The sequence below is a fragment of the Pseudochaenichthys georgianus genome, chromosome 5, assembly GCF_902827115.2.
Source record: "Pseudochaenichthys georgianus chromosome 5, fPseGeo1.2, whole genome shotgun sequence".
Taxonomy (NCBI): Eukaryota; Metazoa; Chordata; class Actinopteri; order Perciformes; family Channichthyidae; genus Pseudochaenichthys; species Pseudochaenichthys georgianus.
Genome location: NC_047507.1, coordinates 20,221,725 through 20,247,271, shown reverse-complemented (window position 1 = coordinate 20,247,271; position 25,547 = coordinate 20,221,725). Strand labels below are relative to the sequence as shown.

The window sequence follows — 25,547 nt, the reverse complement described above, 5'->3', positions numbered from 1 at the left end:
CGAGTCAGACAGGAGGAACTCAGAGGTGGACTCTTCGTCCTCCATGTAGTCTAACTCCAGGACATCTTCCGCGGGTGAAACCATGGTGAGGTCCAGTCGGGAGCCCCAGCTTGGTATAGCGTGGGGCCCCGTTCCCGCGTTTCTTGCCGCCACCGGATCTCGGCCTGATATGGTGCGGGATTCCGGTTCTGCGGGTGCCGCTGTCGGTGAGCCCCAGACCGCAGTGAGGGGCTCCATCTCTGCGGCAGACGTCCCCGTGTCTTGATTGCCGGTCGGCAGATCAGTGGACATGAGGGGGTCCCGTCCCGACAGGTTAACTTGTTGCGCTAACCTTCGGTGGAGGCTCTTCACGGTGAGGCGGGCACAATGTCCGCACGAGCCGGGGTTGTCGATGGCCTCCTGGGCATGTTCCAGCCCGAGGCAGGACGAACAGATCTGGTGTGAGTCTGTGCCTGACACTTTCAACCCGCAACCGCAGCGCCGAGCCTCCGAGTTCCTGACTCCTCTGGTGTGAGGGGGAGAGGCATCCATCTCGTTCGCCGTGAGGCGTGGAGAGGGTCCGCTCATGACAGGTACGTTCGAGAAAAAAGTGTTTACCGATCTGTCTTTAATCCGGGGGAAAAAGGACAGCGTGGGTAATATTCCTGTAATCCTTTTCTCCTCCGTGGAAGAGAGAAGAAAAAAGTGTCCTCGCTACCGTGGTGTCGGTAGTGAGGGAAAAAACACAAGTTAGCGACTGGTGTGTTGCTAACTTGAAGTCAAAACCTTACCTTACTCCAGAGGAAGAACGGCGAGGTTGACTATAATATTCCTCTGTGAGAGAATAGGGTAGCCGGCTAACGCCCGTCGACCGAAAATTAGCTTTGGGTTCAGTCTGTGGACTGTTAAGCTAGCCCGGCTACCGTTCGTGCTCTGAAGCGAGAAGAGGTGTTTGAATGACGCATGCGTCGTGGCGCAGGCTACTTATAGGGGGTGATTTCCCCTGACGTTGACGTCAAGATCACCAGCCAATCAGGATTGGCGTAATGAGATTGATGCTTCTGTTTGCTCCGCGATGAGGCGCATCCCATAGTGAGACATCGAACGGAGTGTTATGAATGAGAACTTTATTACAGACTCAGGGTCCAGATAAAAGACAAGGCATTACATATAATAAATTACATACACAGCATAAAAAGAATTCATAGTTTAAGAATAATTTAAATCAGTGTCCTAAAAAGAGACAACTATACCAATGTCTCCACAGCTGCGATTGGTAGCGTGTAGTACTAAACCTTATGTTCGATAAGGCCAAGAGGATTTCATTATCAGAGTCATTAAGCCGGCAAATACATTTATACATAAGATTTCTTAAAACAGCTTGTAGAGTATTGACTCCTGCAGCCACAAACATTTCACTTGCACTAGACCATCGAGGTCTCTTCAGCAATATTCTCATGGCATCATTATAAGCTACTTGAAGTTTCCGTAAACTTGCTTTTCTGTAGTTTGACCACAAATGTGCCGTACAGAGCGGTGTGCAATATGCTCTGAACAGAGACATCTTCACTCCATCTACATGCACCAAACTTACGTAGGAGAATGTTTGCTTGTGCATACATCATGCGGCATTGCCTATAAATATCTTCATCTGTCATTTGTTCTGTAATAAAGTGTCCAAGATATTTTAACTTATTACAGACACTAAGATTAATATCAGACAATTTAAAATCAGGAAATTTAAGACATTTATCTTCTTTGGTTCTAAAGATCATGACAGCACTCTTACTGGCGTTGTATTTGATGTCATGCTCCACACCATACACAGAACAAACAGCAAGAAGCTGCTGAAGACCAGCGCTAGATGGACTCAGCACAACAACATCATCTGCATACATAATATGGTTCACTAGAGTACTACCAATCATGCATCCAGTATTACAGGCGAAAGAGCATCTTTATATATAACATATTAGAACATATTAGAGCTGCTTGGCTGGCTCAGTCACATTGACACTTGGAAAACACATCTAACAGCACATTTTGGTACATGTGTGTACAGCCTCACTGATTCCTGACAAATGCTTTTCCATGTTCAGCTCATCCCTGTGGGACGTCTCCTCCACAACAGCTTTACGTTGCCAGGTGAGCGGCCCAGCGGGGCGGGGACCGGCTCAGAGTCACCTACAGAGTATCCTGATCAATAATTCAAACACGTCTCCTGCGCTCTATTTACACACCTATATAAGTCCACACACTGAAAGCTGCCAGTATCAATCATTAAGGTGGCAAATAACTCAGGAATCCTGTTTTCAGTAAGAGACGCTTCAGCACTTTGACAATCTGTAGAAACAGTACTGATTGAACATTTACTGGCATTGTATAAACATGGGGCAAACACTACTTTGCAACCACACAATGCATTAACAGAATTAAAAGCTATTGCAAATGACATATCATATATACCATCACTTAATAACCAGGGCTGCACAATTTATTGTTTTAGCATTGACATTGCTACAAAGAGAACATGCAATTTCAAGTAAGGCTTCCCACTTCCAAGATTTATCCACAAGAGAAGTCTGTCCGACACGATATTATGTACTCTGATCGACTCTGATACATAACGTTTGTAGCTAGTGAATGCATACTCCGTATTAGCCGTCCACCACAACCAGAAAAGGAGCGGGGAATGGGATATAAAACAACAAAAAGTCTGTAAAAATAAAATAAACTGTTAACGCAGTTGTATGAAAATATGTTAGCTACAGAGAGGATGATGAACAAAAACAGGTCCGCTGAAAACCCCATATCTTTAAAATGACAATATACATTGCAAAAAATGTTTTTGGCATTTAATGGCACTTAGAGTTCATCATAAATTGATCCATGAGAGACACACGGACACACACACAATAAAAAATGTGACATATCAGCCTGATATGTATGTGACAAAAACAACCAGATTCAGAGACAGCTTCATCCCGCAGGCAATAAGTCTGTTAAACAACTAAACTGCTGAAACAATTTCATAACATTCACCTGCTACTTAGTAATTATTTATCTATTATCTAATATATCATTCCAATAACTTGTATATAGACTCGTATTGCACTATTCCACTTCTTTTATCTCACTTTTTTAAAAACTATTTTTCTTTTTGTATTACTTTTAATATAGTATATTTTAATATTGTCTGCTTATCTGTATTATTGTGTTGCATTGTTGGAGAAGCCTGTGACCTAAGATTTTCAACGACATAATTACTATTGTAGCTATGTTAGTTTGACAATAAAGAAAGAACCTTGAACCTTGAACCTTGCTGATTGAACAGCATCCTGAAATACAGTCTGCAGCAGATCTTCACACTAAAAACACACCAGCTCATGTTTGTCTAAGACCAGTAAACACTCAGAAGCAGTGTGCAGTTGTTCAATATTAAATAATTAAACCTGACTAGAGAATAAATAAAAGATGTAGTGTCGCTGTGCACCACACATGTGTTTCCTCAAAGATCTTAAACCTGAGCAGGTGTGTCTGAGAACAGATGAGCTTCATCAACACGGAGACAAAGACAACAAGCTCAAGAGCTGCAGGCGGGATCCACTTCCACTGAAAAACACACAGATAAGTCCTGTGACAACCAGGAGGTCAGTGTGAGGATGTGCACAGGACCAGGACTATGAAGGTGGATGATGAGATAAGGGAGGCTGTAGCTCAGTGGGTAGTGTGCTGGACTTCGAATCAGGGGATAGCAAGTTCGAGTCCCACTGCAGTCAGCATGTCGTTGTGTCCCTGGGCAAGACACTTCACCCCAAATTGCTCCTGTGGGGATTGCCCACAGTACTGAATGTATGTAAGTCCCTTTGGATAAAAGCGTCTGACAATTGACATGTAATTTAATGTAATGTGATCAAACCTATGGATCAAACACAGATAACAATCTATCTGAAATCAAATCATCTTTGAGGGTCATCTAGAGCCAGAAACACTTTTCACGCAGAGCCAAGACCAGAAAAAAGTAGTACATTAAATACACTTTTCTTGGATATATTCGTCATATTTTGTATTTTCATTTCTGTAATTCTGCATTTATTTAGCTCTTCTGTTTCGTAAGATCACAGAAATTCCTTTTTCTGCTGCCTTGTTTACTTCTAGAAAACATGAATCCCGCTCGCTCTACCATACCATGCCCAGCACACCTGCACGCGCCACACCCCTCTCATAATTTATGACACTTTGCAGTACTGTTTATTTGCTCTAAATACAGTATGTGTGCTATTATGCACCAAACACCAAGGCAAATTCCTTTTCTAATAAACTTGATCCATCAAAAATACATTATGTTTCTACCTCTGTCTTTCTCTCTGCTTGTTTCCATTCATACATACATCTACTATCTACTACTCATAGAGGCATTCAATGCTTAAGAAAACGTTTTAAAACTCAGCGATTGTCCTCATCAAAAGTGATACAATCAGCCAATCAGTATTGAACTAATGCTGAGCTTGTAGATTGTATATTAAATGTAGTTTCTCCATCAGTGTCATTAAATCATTCATCGTCATTGTCATGTCTCCCATGTCCCTTACATTCCACAGGGTAAGGTCTACAGATCAGCAATGACTGAACATTATGTGTCTGGCAACACATTTGTTTTTGTATCCATGCCATCTCTCAGAGGCAAATTGAAGTGGCTTTCAGTGCTTGGCATGTGTGGAACACTGGTGTGAGGTGATTTGAAAAAATATTCACAGGATTTTCCTCCAAAATCATGTCTGCAGTTTAACACCACAAATGGTTTGTCAATTATTCAAGGTATTACCAGAGAAGAAGGGACTTTCTCATCACATGTCAGCAGTTAGCTGATGAATGATCATCACACACACATGGAATATGCTACCATTCACTGAATTTAAAACAGATGCAAAAAAAGTAAATTGCTCACGTCGTATGCTTTCAGAGAAACATGAGAGAAAAAGGAGGATGACATCTTGTTCTTCAACATCTACAGAATGACTCAGCCGAGCCAAATCATCACAGCAAAGATGATGGCTGTTACATTTTTTCATTTTCTTTCCCGCTACCATCTGGCAAAGCCTACGGTCCAACACACACACACATCCATGCACCATTAACACTCAAACATTCCACAGATTGTCCATCCAACTTTCTTACACTTAATCACAGCTTTTCAGCACTTAGCTACCCACCCGAATCACACAGAGCGAGCAATTTAGCACTCACACACACACACACACACACACACACACACACACACACACACACACACACACACACACACACACACACACACACACACACACACACACACACACACACACACACACACACACACACACACACACACACTCACACAGTGTGGAGACTGGTGAATTCACTGAAGCAGAACAGTGGGAGATGTAGATCACAGACGGAAATACATCAAAAGAAATCCTGAAGGTTGAACAACCTTGTTTTGTTAGACAGTCTGACGGCAGGATTGAAACATCTTAAATCGTCAAATATAATAATGAAGAAACACATTAATCTCATACAACTCGACAAGTTCTGCATATTGGATTTAAGCACCTTGGTCCAAACCTCGTGCTGATAGATATTAATGTAGTCGATTGTGGTCCATGCTATAGGATGAATATACGCCCACTTTACCCACTCACACACACCCTGCGTCTCTGCCGATTGACGCTAAAAGCACATACAGTTCAGCTCCCACCCACTGCTGCTGTGCACAGGAATATGTGAGTGCCACTCAACCTGGACTCAGAGTGACTGAGCCCACACTTTCACATGCCCAACACTATTTCAGGCTTCATGAACAGCGGAATAAATAGGTGAAAAATCCTTTTAATGTTTGACGAGGAATAATGGAATAATGTTTTTACAGAGAGCAAAAAACGGCTTGAATATATCTGTGCTTTCTGCCTTCTTTAGATATTTATTATAACTGAAAAAAAGGTAAATATTGTTTAGGCAACACTGATTTTTCATAATTTTCTGACTCTTTTATACAATTAAAACACGATGTACCCTTACTTGTTGTACTTTATTTAAGTTTTGAATAATCTCAAGTGCAAGACATACTCAGGCCTTCAACTGAAGTAAAATACCAACACGACAGTATGAAATACACTGCATTCTCAATTCAACTTGACAAAATAAATATCTTTATCTCTTCATTAATAATCTGTATGTTAATTGTATTAATAAGTAAACATCATAATGTGTAAAGGGACTAAAGCTGTTGAGTGGAATAAAAGTAAAAAGAGCTGAGATTTAGTAAGTAACTCAAAATAGTACACAAGTACGATACTTGAGTTAATGTACTTAATGTTGCTTTATATTTAACAAACCAACTAGTACATCTTCAAAGACAAGACAAAACTCTAAATCACATTTAAAAGTCAGAGTTTGACCCACTTAACCTCTCAACAAAAAGATGGGGCAACTACCCACATATTCATATCGTATACATTTGCATATTTTAATTTGCTTCCTCTTTAAACTTTTTTCAACTTCTTCCGGTCCCGTAAAACAGAATGTGTGAGCAGACAGTATTTAACCCTTTGAGGATGTGAATAATTTTTGGGGCAGAGACTGAATAACAAGTCCTGCAACCGGTAAGCAATTCATCTGACAACAGTAATTAATTCATCCTTAATTAGCGCTGCAACTAGAAGCTTCTGTTCTCTCCCTCATACTAAATACATACTGTGTGTATTGTGACATTTTTGTAACCCAAGTATTTTTACCACAGGGCATTTTACAACCAGGGGACACTCTCCATCTGTAGCCATCAATAATTCATAATTTCCTTCCCTTTTCCACTCAGCGAAACTGATGTTGTTTCCTTTATAAAGTAAAGATTTCTTTGGAGAATCCCCAGCGTCCAAATAGACATGAGTGAGGAAACAGAGCCTTGTTATATCATCTGTCTCCTGTTCTTTGAAACTGTCCACTCCTACAGCTCAGGATGAAGCTGAGAGTGTAGGTGTAAAACACGACAGTATGCAGGTAGTACAGGTTATTCAACGGCAGCATAAATAGAAATGGATTTTGACGACAAATGCAGCAAAATGAAGTTAAAAAAAGAAAGCAAGAATAAAATTGTGGTTTAAGCCACCTCACTTCTGGTAGATAAACCAGATAAAGTGCAAACAAACAGACTTAACTAACTGTATGTGGCATTAGGACTGCACTATTTTTAACCCTGATTGCGATGTTAACCTGGATGAAAAACACACTGTGCAAGACTGCTTTTCCACACATTTTTCTAGCATCAGAAGATCAAAATAAGATCAACAAGCAATCGTTTGTATTTAAGCAGTAAACTGTTGCATTATCCCAAGTAATGTCTCACCAAGACATTCAACAAAATTATCGTTTGTCACATATTTCCCTCCTATCGGACGTCCCTGTGTGGCGTTCAGCTCTAATTAAAACATCTACTTTTGGCGTTTACCGAAATGCAAAGCAACTGTTGACTTCCGCTGAGGCTGCCTGCAACAGATCAATAACTCATCACTCAGCCTTTGTCTGCGAGGATACGGCCATCAGTGTACTGGACAGTCTGCGTCTATAAAGAGCCAGGTTCAATAAAGAGCTGAAGAGGGGAGTGAAGGGGACAGATGCAGACATTAAAGCCCCCATGGGAACTTTGTGAGGAAGAAGAAATTAACATTTTGAAGGCTGCATGAGGACACTGCACGGCAGAAATGGTGCCCTTTCACCTTGTGGCGATATGTTTGAAGACGGGAAGATTAGTCAGTGGGAAGTCACTTGGGACACATAGCTAAACCCAAGGTGTGGAATATATCTAGATATCAAAGGTATTATTTTCAATGTTATCCAAAATAAAGACCCTCCTCTTACTGATAAAGAGATGCTGTATGGAGGTGATGTGTTGTAGTGAACTTGAGATGACCTATTCCAACTACAAAGGAAGTTTATCAGCCACAAGAAAGGATTTGGAGCAATACATGTATTACTGTTATCATTGTCAACTAATGTATGTGCAGTGTGAGAGTTGGAAAGGTTAAGAGGCGCAGCGACAGTTACTTTGGAGTTCAAGTGGTTAATGAGGGCAATAGAAGAGACAAAAAAACAGTCACAGCTTCATCAGTTGGTGTTAAATGAGGGCTCTCACCTGTGTAGTCCTCGAAGCACTCGCAGGTGTACCCCCCCTCTCGGCTGCGACACACTCCGTGGGCTCCGCAGGGTTTGGAGTAGCAGAGGTCGATCTCCGTCTCGCAGTAGTCTCCTGTGAAGCCGGTGGGGCAGCGGCAGCGCAGCCCGGCGATGGGGTGGATGGGTCTGAACAGGATGGTGTCGGATGAGACAAATGGCGCCAGGCTGTCGAACTTCAGCACCGACACACACTTCATGTAGTTCTCACACGGCTCCCGCAGGCAGATGTTGTCGTCAAAGGGAAGAACTTCCTGTGAGGAGATCTTAGCAAGGAGGCTGCGGTTTAAATACAGCCTCTCCTGGAGTTCCTCTGAGCCGAAAAACTCTCCTCCGCCTCCACCCCCTCTTCCAGCCCGGTCGCCTCCATCGCCCTGACCCCCGGGCCGCTGGTGTCCCTCCCCCAACACGGGCACCGCCACAGACAGGCTGACGTTGAGGATGCGAGCGCTGACGTCCGTGTCGTCTTGGATGTTGAAGATGACGACGTCCTCAGGGGCGGCGGACAGGACGCGGGCCACGCCGTCCAGGAACTGGGCGAGCAGCAGGGACAGGAAGTGCTCCTGGGAGGTGTTGGCCAGCCGCAGCGTGATGCTGTTGGAAAGCATCTCGTCCGTGATGATGGTGACCTGGAGGAGACACTGCGCTGACACCATGTTTTCACCATCTGATAAAAACAGAGAAAAGGAATAGGTAATGTTAGATTGATGGGAAATCTCTTTTAGATGTTCTGAATCTTCAGGTGTTCTGAGTACATGTAGGTGCAACGACAAACGAAAAACCCAAAGTTGGGCTTGGGCTTTTTGCTTTTAGGTGATTTTTTGGGGGAAAGGGTTGGTGGTGGCGGGTGAAAAAGAAGAAAACAGGAAATAAATGTCTGGGTTTTATAATAATAAACTACACTGAAGAACACTGAGGTAGAGTAATTTTATAAAATCAACTTCACATGAAATATCTGAGGAATAATCAACTCATTCACTTTGTCCAATAGTAAAGTTACAAAGTATAATACTATCTTAGGTTTATTAGCAGCAGGGCATCCGCTTGTAACATAACACGAGATAAACTACAACACAAGAACCAGGGTGTTTTTAGGTTGCAAGACAGATCTACCTTGGAAACACAATAACGTCTAGTTAAGTGGATGAATTCATGTAGTTGAAGCTCCTGAAATATCTATTAAGAGAACTGTGAGTTGGGTTTGTTAACGTTAAAGGAGGTGGCTAGTGATATTCTATATTTCTGAAACAAATCCCATCAAAAGATTAAAAGCACCATAGTCTTTCTCTCGAGATTTTCTAGCCTTAATCTTTCAAATCCAATCAACAGGAATATCTATTGATTTTTATAAATGCACTGTGATGAGTAGATAATCTTATTCTACGAAAAGATAATTCCCGAGCAGGTGCAGCATCAACACACGGAGCATCTGTTGGACAAAGTAAATGCAGGACTGAAGCAGGTACAGCAGGGAGGAGGACTCATGCAGCAGCTGCTCCTGTATCACTGGCTTCAGGTTTGTTTAGTGGACCCACATGTAAAAACAGGTTGTTGATGTGAAGGCAGTTGATAATGAAGCACTTAAAAGGATACTTTTACCCAAACAGATACTTAAATGGATATCAACACTTTTTTAACTCATATTCTTGGCTCAGACAAGTGTTGCTTTGTGTTTTTCTCATGTGCCAGAACAGATAACGGATGTATGCCAACACTAAGTGTATGATTTCTTTCAATACATTCCAAGTTTCTAATCAGAAATGTCACGGCTGTATTCACAACTCCCTCCGTCTTTGCTTTGTCCGGAAGCAGCGATGCTACTTCATTATACATGCCACACTAAAGCCTTAAGTCTCAAATTCAACGGTTACAGCATTTCTCAGCTCGGCAAATCTCGTCTTTTATCTTGCTGGTTTCATCCTGTTAATGTGTTATACACTATACTATACTTCTATACATTCAATCCTTTAGCTTTGACTGCAGACATGTAGCGTTTTGTCTGCTTTTATACAGAAGCTCTTCACTGTACAATACATTCATTCCCGTGTTAGGATTTTATTAACCAATTCAGACTTGTAATGTAGATTTTGCTTTCATTACATTACATGTCACGTGGGTTTGCTATCCTGGCTCCAAAATGGTGGAATGAGCTCCCCACTGACATCAGGACAGCAGAAAGCCTGCACATCTTCCGGCGCAGACTGAAAACTCATCTCTTTCGACTCCACCTCGAGCGATAGAATTACTAACAAAGAACTGCTAACAGAGCACTTATATACTAATAAAGGGCTGGCTTATCTAAAGCCAGTTGAGTAGCACTTGAAATGTTTGGCTCGATGAAACCTGATGTACTTATATGATTCTGTTTTCTTCAAGGTTGTGTCTTCCTGGTCGAATGTACTTATTGTACGTCGCTTTGGATAAAAGCGTCAACTAAATGTAATGTAATGTCACTTGTTAGACGCTTTTATCCAAAGTGACTTACATACATTCAGTACTGTGGGCAATCCCCACAGGAGCAATTTGGGGTGAAGTGTCTTGCCCAGGGACAGAACGATATGCTGACTAAAGTGGGACTCGAACTTGCTATCCTCTGATTCGAAGAGCAGCGCACTAACTCACTGAGCCACAGCCTCCCCTCCCTCAGCGAATGAAACATAAATTATTCTGTTTCATGATGTTGCCTTGCATGGCAAACATACTTAAGCTGATGCACCCCATTTACATTATCTCAGTAAAGATTATTTTCTTACTTTTCTGCTGTAACCACATTTCCAATAACAACAATAAAACTGCTCATCAGTGGCGAGCAGTCAGAGCCCTGCTCGCTGAAGAGTAAACTTATAATGAAAGTAAGATCCCAAACAATCCAAAACCACAAAGGGAGTTGTTTGTGCTGCTAACAAGGAAAATATCTATGGATCTGATTCAGTTACAGCATGAGGACACATGCCCTACATCCAGCAGACAGAAACAAATGACAATTTAAACTGGATCATTTCGCTTTCTGCCAGGGCTCAATAACTCGTTCTGTAGATGCTTGTCAAACAGCTTACATTGCATTGTACTTAACTTGCGATTCCCACTACCTTTAATCATATTTCACTTCATAAAATCCCATCTTTTAAAACTGGAACCAGTTAAGATGTTATTTCTCGCTAACTTAATTCCTTCATCATGATTAATTGTATGTTTATCTCATCACCTGTGACTCTCCTGTTGTGTGATGCATGTGTGAAAGAGAAACTCTTGCCAGTGTGCCCACCTGATATTGTCATCTGAGAAAAACAAAGTAATATCGGATACACACAAAATATTTAGGTAAGGTTTGCAAACCCTAGCTGCTGATCATACCAGACCAAGTAAGGCTGTAGTAGTAAAACAAGGGGGTTTCCCTGCTGCATGAATTTAACTAACTTAAACAATTTAATCTCTCAACAGTTACATATTCTTGTTGAAGGTCACAGAGAGACCACTATCATTTTGTCTATCTCACCGCGAGCCAGCAGTTTTCTGTGGCCTCAAGAGAAAACACAAAACAGGCTTAATAAAATCAAAAGTGTCATGAAAACAAGCCTCTCCCTCCAAATAATCAATGAGCGCTTTGTTTTGGGCGTCTGGAAGCCGGCCAGAGAGCAGAACCTGCAAGCAGGACTCGCACAAACAAACAGCACTGCCCAAAGTTACCAGATCCCTGTTCTGGCACCGGGCGAGTTTAAACACAGAGTGCCAACAGGGGGAGGCAGAGGAAGAGAGGGGGGGTCATAGAGGAAAAGAGACAGAAGCATGTTTGACACGGCTTTAATCCTTCTACTTTCAGTCAAGCACTTCCAGCACAGTAATAATAGAGGGCCTTAGGAGAGGAAGTGGGACAAATCAAAGTACAGAGACGAGGAGGGTCGCTCCTCTAATTCACACTTTACTGTAAACACACACACACACACACACACACACACACACACACACACACACACACACACACACACACACACACACACACACACACACACACACACACACACACCTGTGCACACAAGAAAACACCGGGAGCTAAGACAAAGGCAGAGGGGCTCTATACTTTCAAACAGAGGAGAAATGTAAGTAGAGATTCACATATGGTTGTTTTGATGAACAGTTAATCTGCCTATTGTTCTGATATTCTATCTATTGATGAAAGTGGTTCCCAACATGGCGGTCAAGAAACCTTGAACAGGTTCGATGGATTTTGGTTTTAATAATAGAGTAAGGAATATTACAACTTATTTAAATCCAGGCCTCTAAAAATGGTGCTATTAACAATCAATGACCATCACAATGTCACAGATCTCAAGGTGACGCCTTGAAGCTTGTCTAAAACTCAAATACATTTATTATAGTAATGAATTTGTTTGATGTTTTTCCTAAAAATAAGACTTTTATGATTTATAAACAATCACCATGACTTCCTTTCTTAAATCATTGAAGGCAAATTGGAATCCTACATACCAGTAACAATCTGTCTATTAGAATGTTTCCAGATTATAGATAGAAATGTGTTTTAACTAAACCTGATTGAACAGCCGTGTTTTTACACTTTCGCCACATTTAACTAAATCTGAAATCTTTCCTAACATGAAAGAAACAAACCAACAACATCTCCTCTCTCCCTCTGCCAGTTTCCTCCTCGTCCATTCAGCTCATATTAGAACTGATACTCTGCAGCAACAGTAGCCAGGAAACACAGCTCTCAGTGAACAGAGGCTCTTAAAGGTTAGGCCACATATAAGGACAGAAATCGCCTTAATTATGTCCTCTGCCAATTTACATTCTTGGTCTGGGTCTCGGGCAGAGCTCCAGATGGAGATGCAGCGCTGGGAAACTGAGCGCGAGGAGAATCTGCTCTGAAAGGAACAGACCATCCTTCAAAGAGGTCATTCTCCATGGAAGGATCCTCCGCTCAGGAACGGAGGGTAAGCGGAGCATTTTTGGCCAAAAAGGAGGAAGAGGGGATGCTTAGATGGTGACGAGGTGCCAGCTCTGAAGTGTGACACTACTCTCAGCCCGGAGCTCGACCCCCTCTGGGCCTCTGGGTGCCAGGAATGCTCTCAGCTGGGAAGTGGCGCCAGGGAAAAGATTAAACACACACTGTGGCTGCAGGACTGCCAAGGCTGTGTACAGCGTTGTGTGTTTATCGGTGTGTGTGTGTGTGTGTGTGTGTGTGTGTGTGTGTGTGTGTGTGTGTGTGTGTGTGTGTGTGTGTGTGTGTGTGTGTGTGTGTGTGTGTGTGTGTGTGTGTGTGTGTGTGTGTGTGTGTGTGTGTGTGTGTGTGTGAGTGTGTGTGAGTGTAGGTGTGTGTTTGTAGGTGGGTGGGTGGTGGTGATCCATACGTCAATACAGAAGCATGTAGACTGAAACTGTGGCGGTTTAGTCATCACTGAGGTTGAGGAAAACCGACAACATGACAATAAATAAAAAATAATAGAGTCTATAATGAAGACAGTATCACTGTTATTCGAAAACCTCACAACATCTTTTCTTGATCAAATGTTGATTTAAAGATCTTCACCAGATACACAAAACTAAATATGTCTTAAGACTATGTTGCCTGTTTTACCTTTTTTAACTCAACTCTTCTCGTACATCAAATGAATACTCTGCAGAGCTCATTGTCTTATATCAAGTCAGGCAGACTCAGAGACAAGAAATCCTTCATGAAATCTCTGACAATAAACTGGGGAATGTAAACAAGCTGAGTCATTACAGAGAAGTCTCAGAAACACACAGGGACTGTGTTTGACAGAAGGTTGTTGATTCCTCATCACACAGAACATTAATTATCAGCCAGGAGGTTGTGTAGGGGAGATGTGGTGCTTTTTATATCTGACATATTAATGAAACCCAGTTTCAACCTTCGTCAAGAGGATTACAAACGGCAAATAATACACTAACAAGATGTAATACGAACACAGAGAGCCTTTAGTACCGTGTTCTTGCTTTAAAGACATATAGTCAAATCAGGATATATTGATTTCAGTTTGAAGACTACGTGGGATCTTAGTGGCCCGGATAATAAATTGCTGAGAGAGACGGAGAGAGAAAGAACAAATCGGGGAGACTGGCCTAATTAGACCACAAAGTTGCCATTAAATCTCCCAGTTGAATCCCAGAAAATGTCAACAAAGTCATGGTGGATAAAGATCAGACTGACTGTGTGACCAAATTACTGAGGACAGAGACATCACTGGAGAGAAGCCCTGACCCTCTTCCTCAGAGCCTTGACTCTGACCATTGATCAGTTATATATTCTCTCTCACAGTTTAAGGATTATATTGTGGTACTTTTGCTTTTTGTCTGTGTATAGAGGACAGCATTAAAGACAGAAAGAGACAGAGGGGTCAACACGATTCCAATGCTGTAATGTAAGTCTGAGCTGTGGGGACACAAAATAAACTGTCCAAATCCAGGAGGCAGCAACCAATGAAAACAGCAAATGAAGGCATCACCTTCAGAGGCCTGAAGGTCAGCAGGCTGAACCCGCTCCTCCTTTACAGAAAGCTCTGCAGAGAATTTAATAAAGCACCAGTGCAGGTTTCTGCCTCATAGAGAGAAACACCTAGTCAACTCAAACAAGAAAGCTGCATTTAAATTACTGAAAGAGGTTGGAAAATGTCAAATTCACTCCATGGTTCCCAATTTACGTGTTGTGACGCGGTTGTGACAAAACAAGCAACCCACTAGGCTAATGAGGAGTGAACAGTTCGGCATAATGTCCATCACCAGAGGAGCTGTTTGTGAGAACACAAATGCCAAATCATTCAGACAGGACATCCAACAGACTTTACCCTGACAGCTCCCTGGTACAAAGTCTGCGTAATGTCCGATTGAGTTCATGTGTGAATATAAACGCTCTTTGTCCAGAGAATTCATGCGGAGAAAGCGGGCATGATGGGGACTGGCATTAAAAAGAGGTACAAAACAGAAGTGAAGTCAAGTAGAAAGGTCATCTACACTGAACGGCAATTAAGATTTGTCAGTAATTGCCAACGTCAGTCTATGAACCTAGCCTAACCCGCATCATATCATGAGTCCTGACCGCTTTATGAAGACACCACCAATCGCCTTAATGAAGCAGTGTATTTCCGTTAAGTGATAATGCTTCTAATACTGAACATCTCCCCGGATGTGTTGCTACATGCTACCACTGATATTGTTCTAAGGTCATATGAGAAAACAGCTATGTGTGTCTTACTTCTGCTTACAAAAAGCCCCTCAAAACCAGCCTACTCCGCCTCTTCATGTGCAGGTTAAATACCGAGCCAATGAAAACACTTTCCAGTTATTGTGGGGAGGGAGAGAATATTACAGAGTCTAAAGAAATACCATTTATCATCATGACAGTGGAGAGAAGATAAATAATCGCACTCGAGCAGCTCTCTCAAGCAGCAATTCATCACATGTCTAATGGTTTATGGGAAAGAACGCCACAATCAAACGAAAGTACGTTTATTCTGCGATCCGGAGCGCCGTGTGTTTCGCCGCAGAAGTGTGTCATGAAGAGGGGGAACCTCCGGGTAAGAAGGTAATGAGGTTGAGCAGAGGCTGTCTTAGCTGTTCAGCATCAGTTCACTACAGTATGTGCAGCACGCTCCGATAACTCAATGCATCAAAGAGCGCAACCATGGGGTCCCATTTCCAAGATCAATAGGCAGATCATAAATTAAAAATCGCTTTGGAGGGTAGAGGCCTGTGGAAGTCTTCGCAGTTCACAGCGTAAACAGCTCCAACCTAGCGAGCCGCACTCAAAACTAACAAGCTTTAATGAGTTTATGATTTAGAAATGAGCGCGCAGAGCATTACTTTCCGTTTGGATGTTTGTTTGTTTATGGGCGGATCAGTGAGATCTGGGCTTGCATATATCAAACTGCTAAAGAGAACAACTTGGGGTTAAACAATTATTTTTTGAAAGTTAAGAATAATACATTTTATCTAGTGACATACTTCTACTTAAAGTAAACTGTAAATCGTCTCTCAAGTGATCACATGATGAGAGCAGGAATAGCCAACTGGTCATTAACCTGACATTTATACACACTCAGTGACATGCAAAAACACAAGCAATTGTATATTCTTTTGAATTTCCAAACACTTGTGTGATATCTTCATTATCTCCAGAAGAAGTTGACATTTAAAATAATAAAAATAAAACAAATCATAGTGGGATACAGTGGGAGGTAAAGTGAGGAGGGATGGGGGAGATGAGAGGTGAAGACGCTGAGAGAGGAGAAAGGGACAGGTGCTCATTGAAGAAATTAGGATACTTAAAAAACCCTTAGTGCTCAATTTGCATCAAACATCCTACTCTTTCGTGGAGTCCTAACTCAGTCAAATCTGAACTCAAACAAAGAACACACATACTTTTGGATTACTCTTAGAAAGTATATCATTATCTCTGAAATCCCTTAGCAATGCACCTCTTAAATCCGTTTGGAAAATAAAATAAAAAGGCAGAACTTGGCTGAGAATCAGCATGTTTTTAAGATCTTAGCTATTAAAGTAATTTTGGTTTACAGTAATGTATAAAGTGAAAACAGGATCTGCTAAAAGCTAATTCAGCATACTTTTAGAAAGGTGCCAATTTGCCTAAATGATAGGCCAAAGGTACGACGATGTCTGGTTTCAGGGAGCCTCACAGTGTCAGGATTATGGTTGAATGGAAACAAATAGAAAAGAAAATGCCAACATGGAGGACATTCTGCCACTGGTAGACAGGAGAAATAAATAAAACACATTTCAAATTAGTGCAGCAATGACAATGCCAGGAAATAATGATGAATGCAAACATATAATTGCACATCAGTAGAAGAACTGTGCAATCACATGTTGAAGAATTATGTAACAGGTTAAAGTAGCATATTCTGAAATACAGTTACCTCTGAAACAGGAACAGCTGTCTGTCTGCAATCATTGTGTTTACATAAAAAACCCTGTTAACGAGCTGCTTCAGTGTTAAACTACTGTCAAAAGGGTCATGTTTGCATTTTGCTGACAAACACCGCACCACTGAGTCCACACAATGTCACAGACAGACAACATCTCCGCACAACGCAGAGCTGAGAGTACAGTCGCTGTGGGGCCACCAACAGGACACAGTGTAATTTAATTACTTTTAAATACTCATGCCCTTGGAACAGCCTGAGACACATTAATTACTGCTTCTCTGCTGCTGCATGTGTATGGGACCCTGACTGTACTACATTTTCACTTCCTCTTTTTTCTTCCAGAGTAGAGATCACATCTCAGTTGTCTCGTCAATTTGACACATTTATGGCCAGAGATTAAACCTCCAGGTGCTGCGACCCGTCAACAAGGGGCCCCCTGAACTGTAAAGCGGGCAAAGAGTGAAATCAGTCGAGGCCGGAACACTTACAGATGACAACTGTAGGCACCCAATGTTAAAACACACAATGTAAGTTAAGGCAAGACACTGCGGTTCTGTAAATTTAACCTAATTTCACCAACATGTAGTATTAGATAATGCCTAATTTGTACATACAGAACACATTTTAAAAATAAATAATTTTCCCTGATGTAAATGATTGGGGAAGATGCATAGTGGTTCAATGTTTTACCATATTTCCCTTTTAATAGTACTACTTCCATTGAGGTTCATTGAAGAACTGCAACCATTTGATTACAAACTGATTATATAAACCACAGTGTTTTTCAAAGAGTATTTTCCCTGCTGTTTTGTCATCTTTCATGGTTTCATGGGAATGGACTTGATGATTTCGCTCCACTTGATAGTGGACATACAGGAAGAGAAAGCTCCCCGCAGGACAACAGGCTTAATCCTCACCTTCATACCAGTGAGCCAGCTGAGGTTCAATTAACAGTCCAGTAAAGAAGAAAGAAAAAAATCAGACACTGATGAGGGCTGATGTGGGTTAGACCGAGGGAGCAGGAGTGTATCTTGGTGTTGGAGCTCTGCGGCTCAGCGCTCCTTTGGCAGGCAGTGTTTAAAATATTCTCATCTGAGAGATCAAGCTTATCAGATGCCTTCTTCATTCAAACTCAGTGCACTCTGTTTGGTGTCGATTTAATTTAAAAGCTGGAATCTGGAGTCCTGGGTGATCAAAAGGGACGCAGTAAACTGAGGCTGAGGGGGACGGCCTGCTTGAATTAACAGGGGCTGAAAGGTAAAACACTCTCCTCTGCTGCCTGAATGGAGGCTGATGGCTGGGTGGGGGGTGGAATGGAGGCTCTGCACTGCAAAGGGAGGGACAGGTTTTTCATCTCATTACCCGCCCCCCCCCCCATCTCCCCTCTTCCTGACCCCCCACTAGACAAGCAACGGCCGAGGCGGACTCCCCACCACCTCCACCACGCTCTGTATTGAACACCCTAACGACTCCCACCAGGCCTCCATCCTCCTCCAGCACATCAGCATCACAAATCAACACAAGCCTCAATCACACAACATGCTCTCCTGTGGATTTAAAAACTTGAGCAAAGCCTTAAACCACTTTAGGCAGTTTTAACTAACCTTCATCCACTTGGTAAACCTTTCTGAAGATTTACGACAAAACTAAATATTTGTATTATTTATTTTTACCTGATTGTTATTTCAAAGCCTTATTATTGTGGGAGGAGACTACTTAATTATTAACCTGTTAAGCCCCAAGTCTGTTTTTCAGGTCTCAGGCTCGAAAATGACATGCCCAGAACAAATGACTATCTTCTAAAAGGGTTACATTAATAATCTTTTTTCTCAAAGCAATGATAAACCTGTGAGTTGGATGTAGAAAAGTCAGAATCAATATAGATTTTTTTCTTTTAAAGTAAATTCAGATTGACCATAGTAAAACATTTTAAGTTATAGTTTCCGTCCAAATAGACCATTACTTATAGTAAAAACCACCCTTGAATGATGGGATAGTAGACTAAAGCTTTAGGAATCCAAACTATAACATATAATAAGTACCCTGTATCAAGATTGATGCAAAACAAGTGACATTTGAACTTTTTAGAAAAAAAGAACCCACTTCTGGGGTCACTTGGGTGGATTTGCCATATCTCTGGAACCCATCGGTCGATTTTGATGATTGACACCACTTTTGAACCGTTAGAGCCAATAGAATCGAGGGAGAGTTCCTAAATCCATCTAAACATTACCATTGGTGAATAGAGTGATGCACTGCCAGCATGCCCAAAACCGGAAGCTGGGTTACAGCTTTCATACACATTGTATGAAAACTCAGTTTTTGACAAAAATGTTATGATGGATTATCAGTAATCATTTCAAAGTGACACATACACATTGGATTAACCTTCAGCAGCGTTTTTATCGTTTTAATGCCATTGAACACAACTTCTGATCAGAAAACAGCAAAGGTAAGACGTATTTGCCGTTTTGGCCCCGTAAAGCTAAGTTGTGTGTCTGGTTTCTCCTTCGCTGCCCTGAGTTTTGGTCGTGGAGTGATTATACTTATACCATTGGAATCTGTGGAATCTCAGATTTCATATGATATCTTGTTTGTCCAGAACCGATGAAGTATACAATATTTCTACCGTGAGTTAGCATTTTTTCGCTTAGTGCTAATTCAGAGGCTTGGTATTACTTTTAGCAAAAAATTGTTAATATTGTCTGATAGCTGAGTTTCTTCCCGTTAAGTGGGTATGACACATTACTAGGTTGTTAAATGTTAAGAAGCCCTGAGACACAGTTTCGTGCAATATTGTTGTCTTTTGGGGCATGGGGCTTAACAATTGAAACATTTATTTATAACTTGAACAGTATTTTATTTTTCTGATATTTAGAAACATACGTTTTTAAATGATGGACAGGCTTAATTAGTCATCATATTTGATTGGCTGCATGTGTGTATATGTTCAAGATGAACCAATAATATGTTAATGTTAACCAGTAAGAGAACATACCTAGCATTTCATGAGAGATTAATCGAGATAAACCTGTATGTATATGTGCCACCTACATCTGCAATTATCCAATCTAATTTAAACATTATATTGCCTAGCTTAAGAAACAATTGACGGATGACAAATTAGTAGCCTTAAGGGTTGAACATGCCATTTGAGCAGAGACGACGTTAAAGCTAATCTTATCCCTAAAAACATTCTTAAACAACCTCCATTTGGGGGGACATTTCTGAGCACAATGACAGCCGACTGAGGTGGATAGGAGGATGATTTTTGGATAAAAACTACTACCCAACAATGAGAGAATTGTGTTGTTGTTTTAATTGTAGGGGAAAAGACGGTAACACCATATTAAACACGTCTGAACACCAACAGCTCGAGTAAAACAGAGATTCTCACTCTCAGAGGAGGGAATGGAAAGCATGCTCCAACTCCTACGCAGCAGACTTGCTGTTATCTGAACGGAGTCAAGGCCGTTACATCAACACACAAATGATACTGAGCATCGTAACGTGCAATCCCACTGAGTGTGATTGTGTGCATGTATGTTTGTGTGTTTATATATTGAATAATCGGGTTAAATAAATATTTATGCATCTCTGACTTTGAAATAATGATTAAAAATGTCTCACAATTCTGTACCTGGTTGTTTTATCTTCTACATCAGAGCAATTAAGCCTAAGTGGCCTGCAGAAAAACAACCAACAATCAGCGGTAATGATAACACAACACAACAACACCTAATTCCTTACAGTGCCTGTGAAGTCAATAAGGGAAACTGCTGCTGTGGCTCAATGTCAACCCAAGGATTTCCATCCAGAGGAGTCAGAGCAATCCCACAATCCCTCTCCTGATTCCTCCATTTGGTAGGAGAGCTGACTACGTCGGAGAGAGGCCATTCATACTCATTTGCGGACCTCGCCACAGCATCCCCTGATGACACTTTTCTGCTGTATCGGAAAACCACAAGTAGCGGACATTCCTCAGATTCTTCCCTATAGTGAAGCAGCTTAGAACCACAGAAAAGACTTGAACTGCTCCGATCAGAACATTTGCATATCAAAGGAAAACGGCTGTCAGCGGAATAGTAAAAGGACATTAGCATGCAGAGATGTGACCATGCATGAGGCCGTTATTCAAACCTACCAAAAGTCATTTTATAGGTATTTGATTCTGCTGGACAATAAGCACTTTGTCATTTATAAAGAAGCTTTAGCAGGAAACAACTCAAAGTTATACTAAATATTTGATACTAGTGCTAAAATAACCATAAGGGCTGTTATATGAACGTATCCTGGGAGTTTAATGTTCAAACACTGTCCCAAGAACATATTTTTGGAAAGACAGTCACTCAGTTCAGTGGTGAAAGTGACAAAACTGAAAAAGAATCCACCTGCATCTTAAGTATAAATAGTCACTATCAGGGCCGGTCCTAGACATTTTGGTGCCCTAGACAAGATTATTATTTGGTGTTTTTAAGTCAAATGCTTCAATCTGGTGCACTTTGAGCAGAATTATAATAGATCTAGGGGTAACAACTCTAAAGCACCCATATGAAAAAGATCGGTTTACATTTTAATAATCAAATAAGTATGTGAACATAACCAATAACCCATAGCCAATAACAAATAAATGTAAGATTTTTTATTTTTGTTGTTCATTCATATCTTATTTTACCAGTTAACATTTATTTATTCATGCATTTTTTTAATATCTCCAGTTTTAAACGATATTTTTGGTTTACTGTCCTATAGTATACATTGGAATGATTTCAAACCTGTTTTTATTTATCCTAATAATTATAAATGTGTGCCTTGGAAATATTTCTCTCTCTCTGTCTCGCACTTTGGCTGTGAGCTGCGGGCGCCTGATAAGTCAACATCCCCCACTATCGTACAGGGCAAATGCAAAATGTTGCCGGCCCGGGGTGCAAAGGGTGTTTAATTCAATTATTAATGTAAATGTATAGAGTGGTGAAGTCACGCCCATCTACTTCCGGTCCATGGGACCTTATCTCGGAAAAATTATGTAGGCTATTGAAGTCAATGGAGAGAGAAAACGTATCTTTCGGCCCCGTTTGAATTGTGCCACGAATCACACATATGATGTTTGTCAACCTTAAAAAATCATTTCCATGTCAAAAAAAGTCACAGTTTGTCGTAAAACTGTTGAAATATAAGACTATGAAAAATACGCAACTAGAAAGACTACAAATCCCAGAGTCGCGTAAGTGATGTCATAACTGATGTCACAATTGTTTTCCTCCGCTAAATATAAGAGATAGCTAAGATAAGATAACTTTAACAAGATGCCTGTGTGCTTAGTACCAGGTTGTTATCATACCAGCGTCTTGCTCGTTATTTCGCTTCCCGTCTGATGAAAGGACCAGGAGTGGCTGGATCAAGTTAGCTACTTAGCTAGTAGCTAGCACGTTAGTTAGCATTACAGCCTCAGCCTTGTCATTTTTATTAGCCTTAACATGAAGTAACATTAAGTAACCCAAAATGTTAAACAGTAAGAGTAGTAGTCATATTTCGTGAACCCTTTGAAGAGTACTGTCACACCGGTGTGATCATTCTATAATACACCATTTAAGCCCGGGGGAGAAATGCTAACGCTAACGCTACATTAGCGATCTTTTCTACTTCATGCTATCTGCACAAATGGTTGACATTAAACATTAAAAAGATCAGGCAGTTCAGAGAGAATCAAAGGAAGGAAGGCAGGCAGGCAGCTTTGCATGACGTGTTTCATTGTGGTGATAGTAAGGGTAGTTAATCCCTTGTTTAGCAAGACAGTAGTGACGGTCATCTTGGTGACGTGTGTTACTTCACAGTTTTACGACACTTTTTTTATTATCTTTTAAATTGACAAACATCATATGTGTAATTCATGGCACAATTGAAACCTGATCGAAAGATAATCTTTCTCTCTCCATTGACTTCAATACATAATTTTTCCGAAATAAGGTCCCATGGAGGTCCACCGGAAGGGGAGGGACTTCGCCACTCTATTACACCAAGGGCAGAAAATTAGGCAGAATAAAAAAAAAAGAAGAATAAAAAAAAAAAGATCTCCAGATCTGGCGCCCTAGGCGACCACCTATGTCGCCTATGCCAAGGGCTGGCCCTGGTCACTATCATTCATTGAGTGCCACCAAACTGTGAAAGCACAAATGTACTGTGATAGTAATGTGTAAATGTGTGGCAGCTCACGAGGAAACCATCTGTTTTGTTAGCCTGACGCCTTCCTGTCAGTATCAATAGAAATCAGACTGTGATGAAACATCTCAAAATCCTTCACGTTGGGGTTCAGCACCTCCACCGGTCACACCTCTCGTCCTCCTGTCTAACAGCCTGATGTTGACAGTTAGCAGGGCAGAGTTTAAGCTATGAAACCAGGTCACTGTGAAATCTCACTATGCTTCAATACAAAATGAGCGCAGTGTTACGTAGAGGTAAAGGCCTGTGAAAGACACATTATCCGTCACCTTCACAGTGTGAGAAGCATACACTTGTTATGATTTCTCTAATCTGATGGAGGTGTGGAATTATTTTTTATGATGGTCTATTGTACTACACCAGTGATTTCCAAATATCCCAACACAGACCTGTCTTATGAACTCAAGTACCCCTTCATCAACCCCTCACATCATGTTCATTTGAACACAGTTTATGTCAGTTTGTTCAAGTTTGCATTTGGAGCACCCATAATGGACGTTTCAACCATATAGAGACAGCCATTTAAACAGTTTATCAACTACTCAAACAATTGTAAAATGTGACAATTCCAAATAACAATGTCTCAAAACAACTCAAGGTTCAAGGTTCTTTATTTGTCATACGAACATAGCTACAGAGTAGTTATGTCGATGAAAATCTTAGGTCACAGGCTTCTTCAACAGTGCAACATAATAATACAGAAAAACAGAAAAATATAGTGCAAGTAAACTAGAACTGCATTGCAATTGTTGTTAATGGGTGGCTAGAACTTAAAGGTTGGGTAGGTAATTTTGGAGAAACCAGCTCGAGTGCGCTAGAATTTGAAAATACACAACCGGAAAAAATCTGCCACTTCCTTACAGAGCCCCTCCTCGAACACACACAAACGTGCACATGACCAATGAGGGCACGAGATAAGTTTGTGCACAGATGGAAGGCTGACAGGCAGGTAGGCCATCCAGTTACTTTAGCCGGGCCGGCTAAAATGATTGGTCGTGCTTTCTACAGTACGGCTTCCACAGATGAAATGTTTTTATGGATTTTTTGTCAAAGCACTTAAGATATTCATTGCTATCGGGATGTTAAGAGCATTCCATGCAATATAACAAAAAGTGTATCTCGAGCCGGTTTCTCAAACTTACATACTACAACTTTAAGTTATCTATGAAACATCTGAGCAAGCCAAAGAGCAATGAAGAAACACTGATTTGTGACGTTTAACTCTTGGAGGAGGAGATTTCTGCAGAAATTCTGGCTCCAAATAAAAACCTCCTGACCAATGACCAATGAAAGAATCCTTACCTGGAGAAGCTAAATGCATAACAGCCAATGCCACTAAACTCTGTCTTTTGTTATTAATTGTATTGAGAAACCCCCAGGAAATGACACATTGTGCATTTACCTTTATTGACCACTTATAAACTACTTTTAGCTAAACTCTTTTTCTTGCTTCACACATTCTCAATAATAACTTGTGTCTAAAGGGGGTTACAGCTCAATATGTGGATATCTTTTTTAACCAAAACAACATACTACAAAAAAATACATCAAACGCTACCCCGCGTTACTTTCACCTGGCACCTGCAGAGGTACCCCTAAGTCTAACTACTTGTGAGCTTCATCATAAGTACTCAGTCATGAAGTTTAAAAAGTGCCTGAATCAGACTGTACAGTAAATAGGATACGTCACGGATGACTAGCAGGCCTGGTGAAACTGTCATGAAGAGGCAACACCGGGGAAAACAAGTGGACACAATGAGAGAGGGGTGGGGGGGAGGGGTCGTCCCAGACAGATCCCACTCCCATTGTCTGCCGGGATAGTGAGGACAATGCAGGACAACGCTGAGATATAAGCAAGCACCACAAGGCCTCACCCCACCGATGCCCCAGTCCTAATCTCCCAAACACGATTTCCCCACATACAGATGATGTCATCCTCCCCCCTTCTCACCCGCACCCTCACCCCACCTCCGGACCTTCAATGCAACCAAGCGTGGCAGAGGGAGACCCGCAGGAGGATGTTCAGGGCTGAGAAACAAGGCGGCAGAGAGATATCGGATACCCTCTGAGTGCATCTGTGTCACAAATCAAAGAGCTTAAAAGACAACGCTATCATATCACCGCAAACTTTAAACTCTTCGAAACACAGGGCCTCTTATATCTGTCACATGCAACTCTAAACTTTGTCCTTTCCATGGAAAGTTTTTATCTGCGGTCAGGTGTCGG

General features: G+C 41.3%; 1 protein-coding gene across 4 annotated transcripts in view; it reads right to left on the bottom strand.

Annotated features, from left to right (window-relative positions):
* The window catches only part of celsr2 (cadherin, EGF LAG seven-pass G-type receptor 2), a 77,278-nt gene that overhangs the window by 42,917 nt on the left and 8,814 nt on the right, over nucleotides 1-25,547 (bottom strand). For all 4 annotated transcript variants that reach the window (XM_034083549.1, XM_034083550.1, XM_034083551.1 and 1 more), the window contains exon 2: nucleotides 8,147-8,851. In XM_034083549.1, the coding sequence (XP_033939440.1) occupies nucleotides 8,147-8,851 (705 nt within the window). The remainder of the gene's footprint in view (nucleotides 1-8,146; nucleotides 8,852-25,547) is intronic.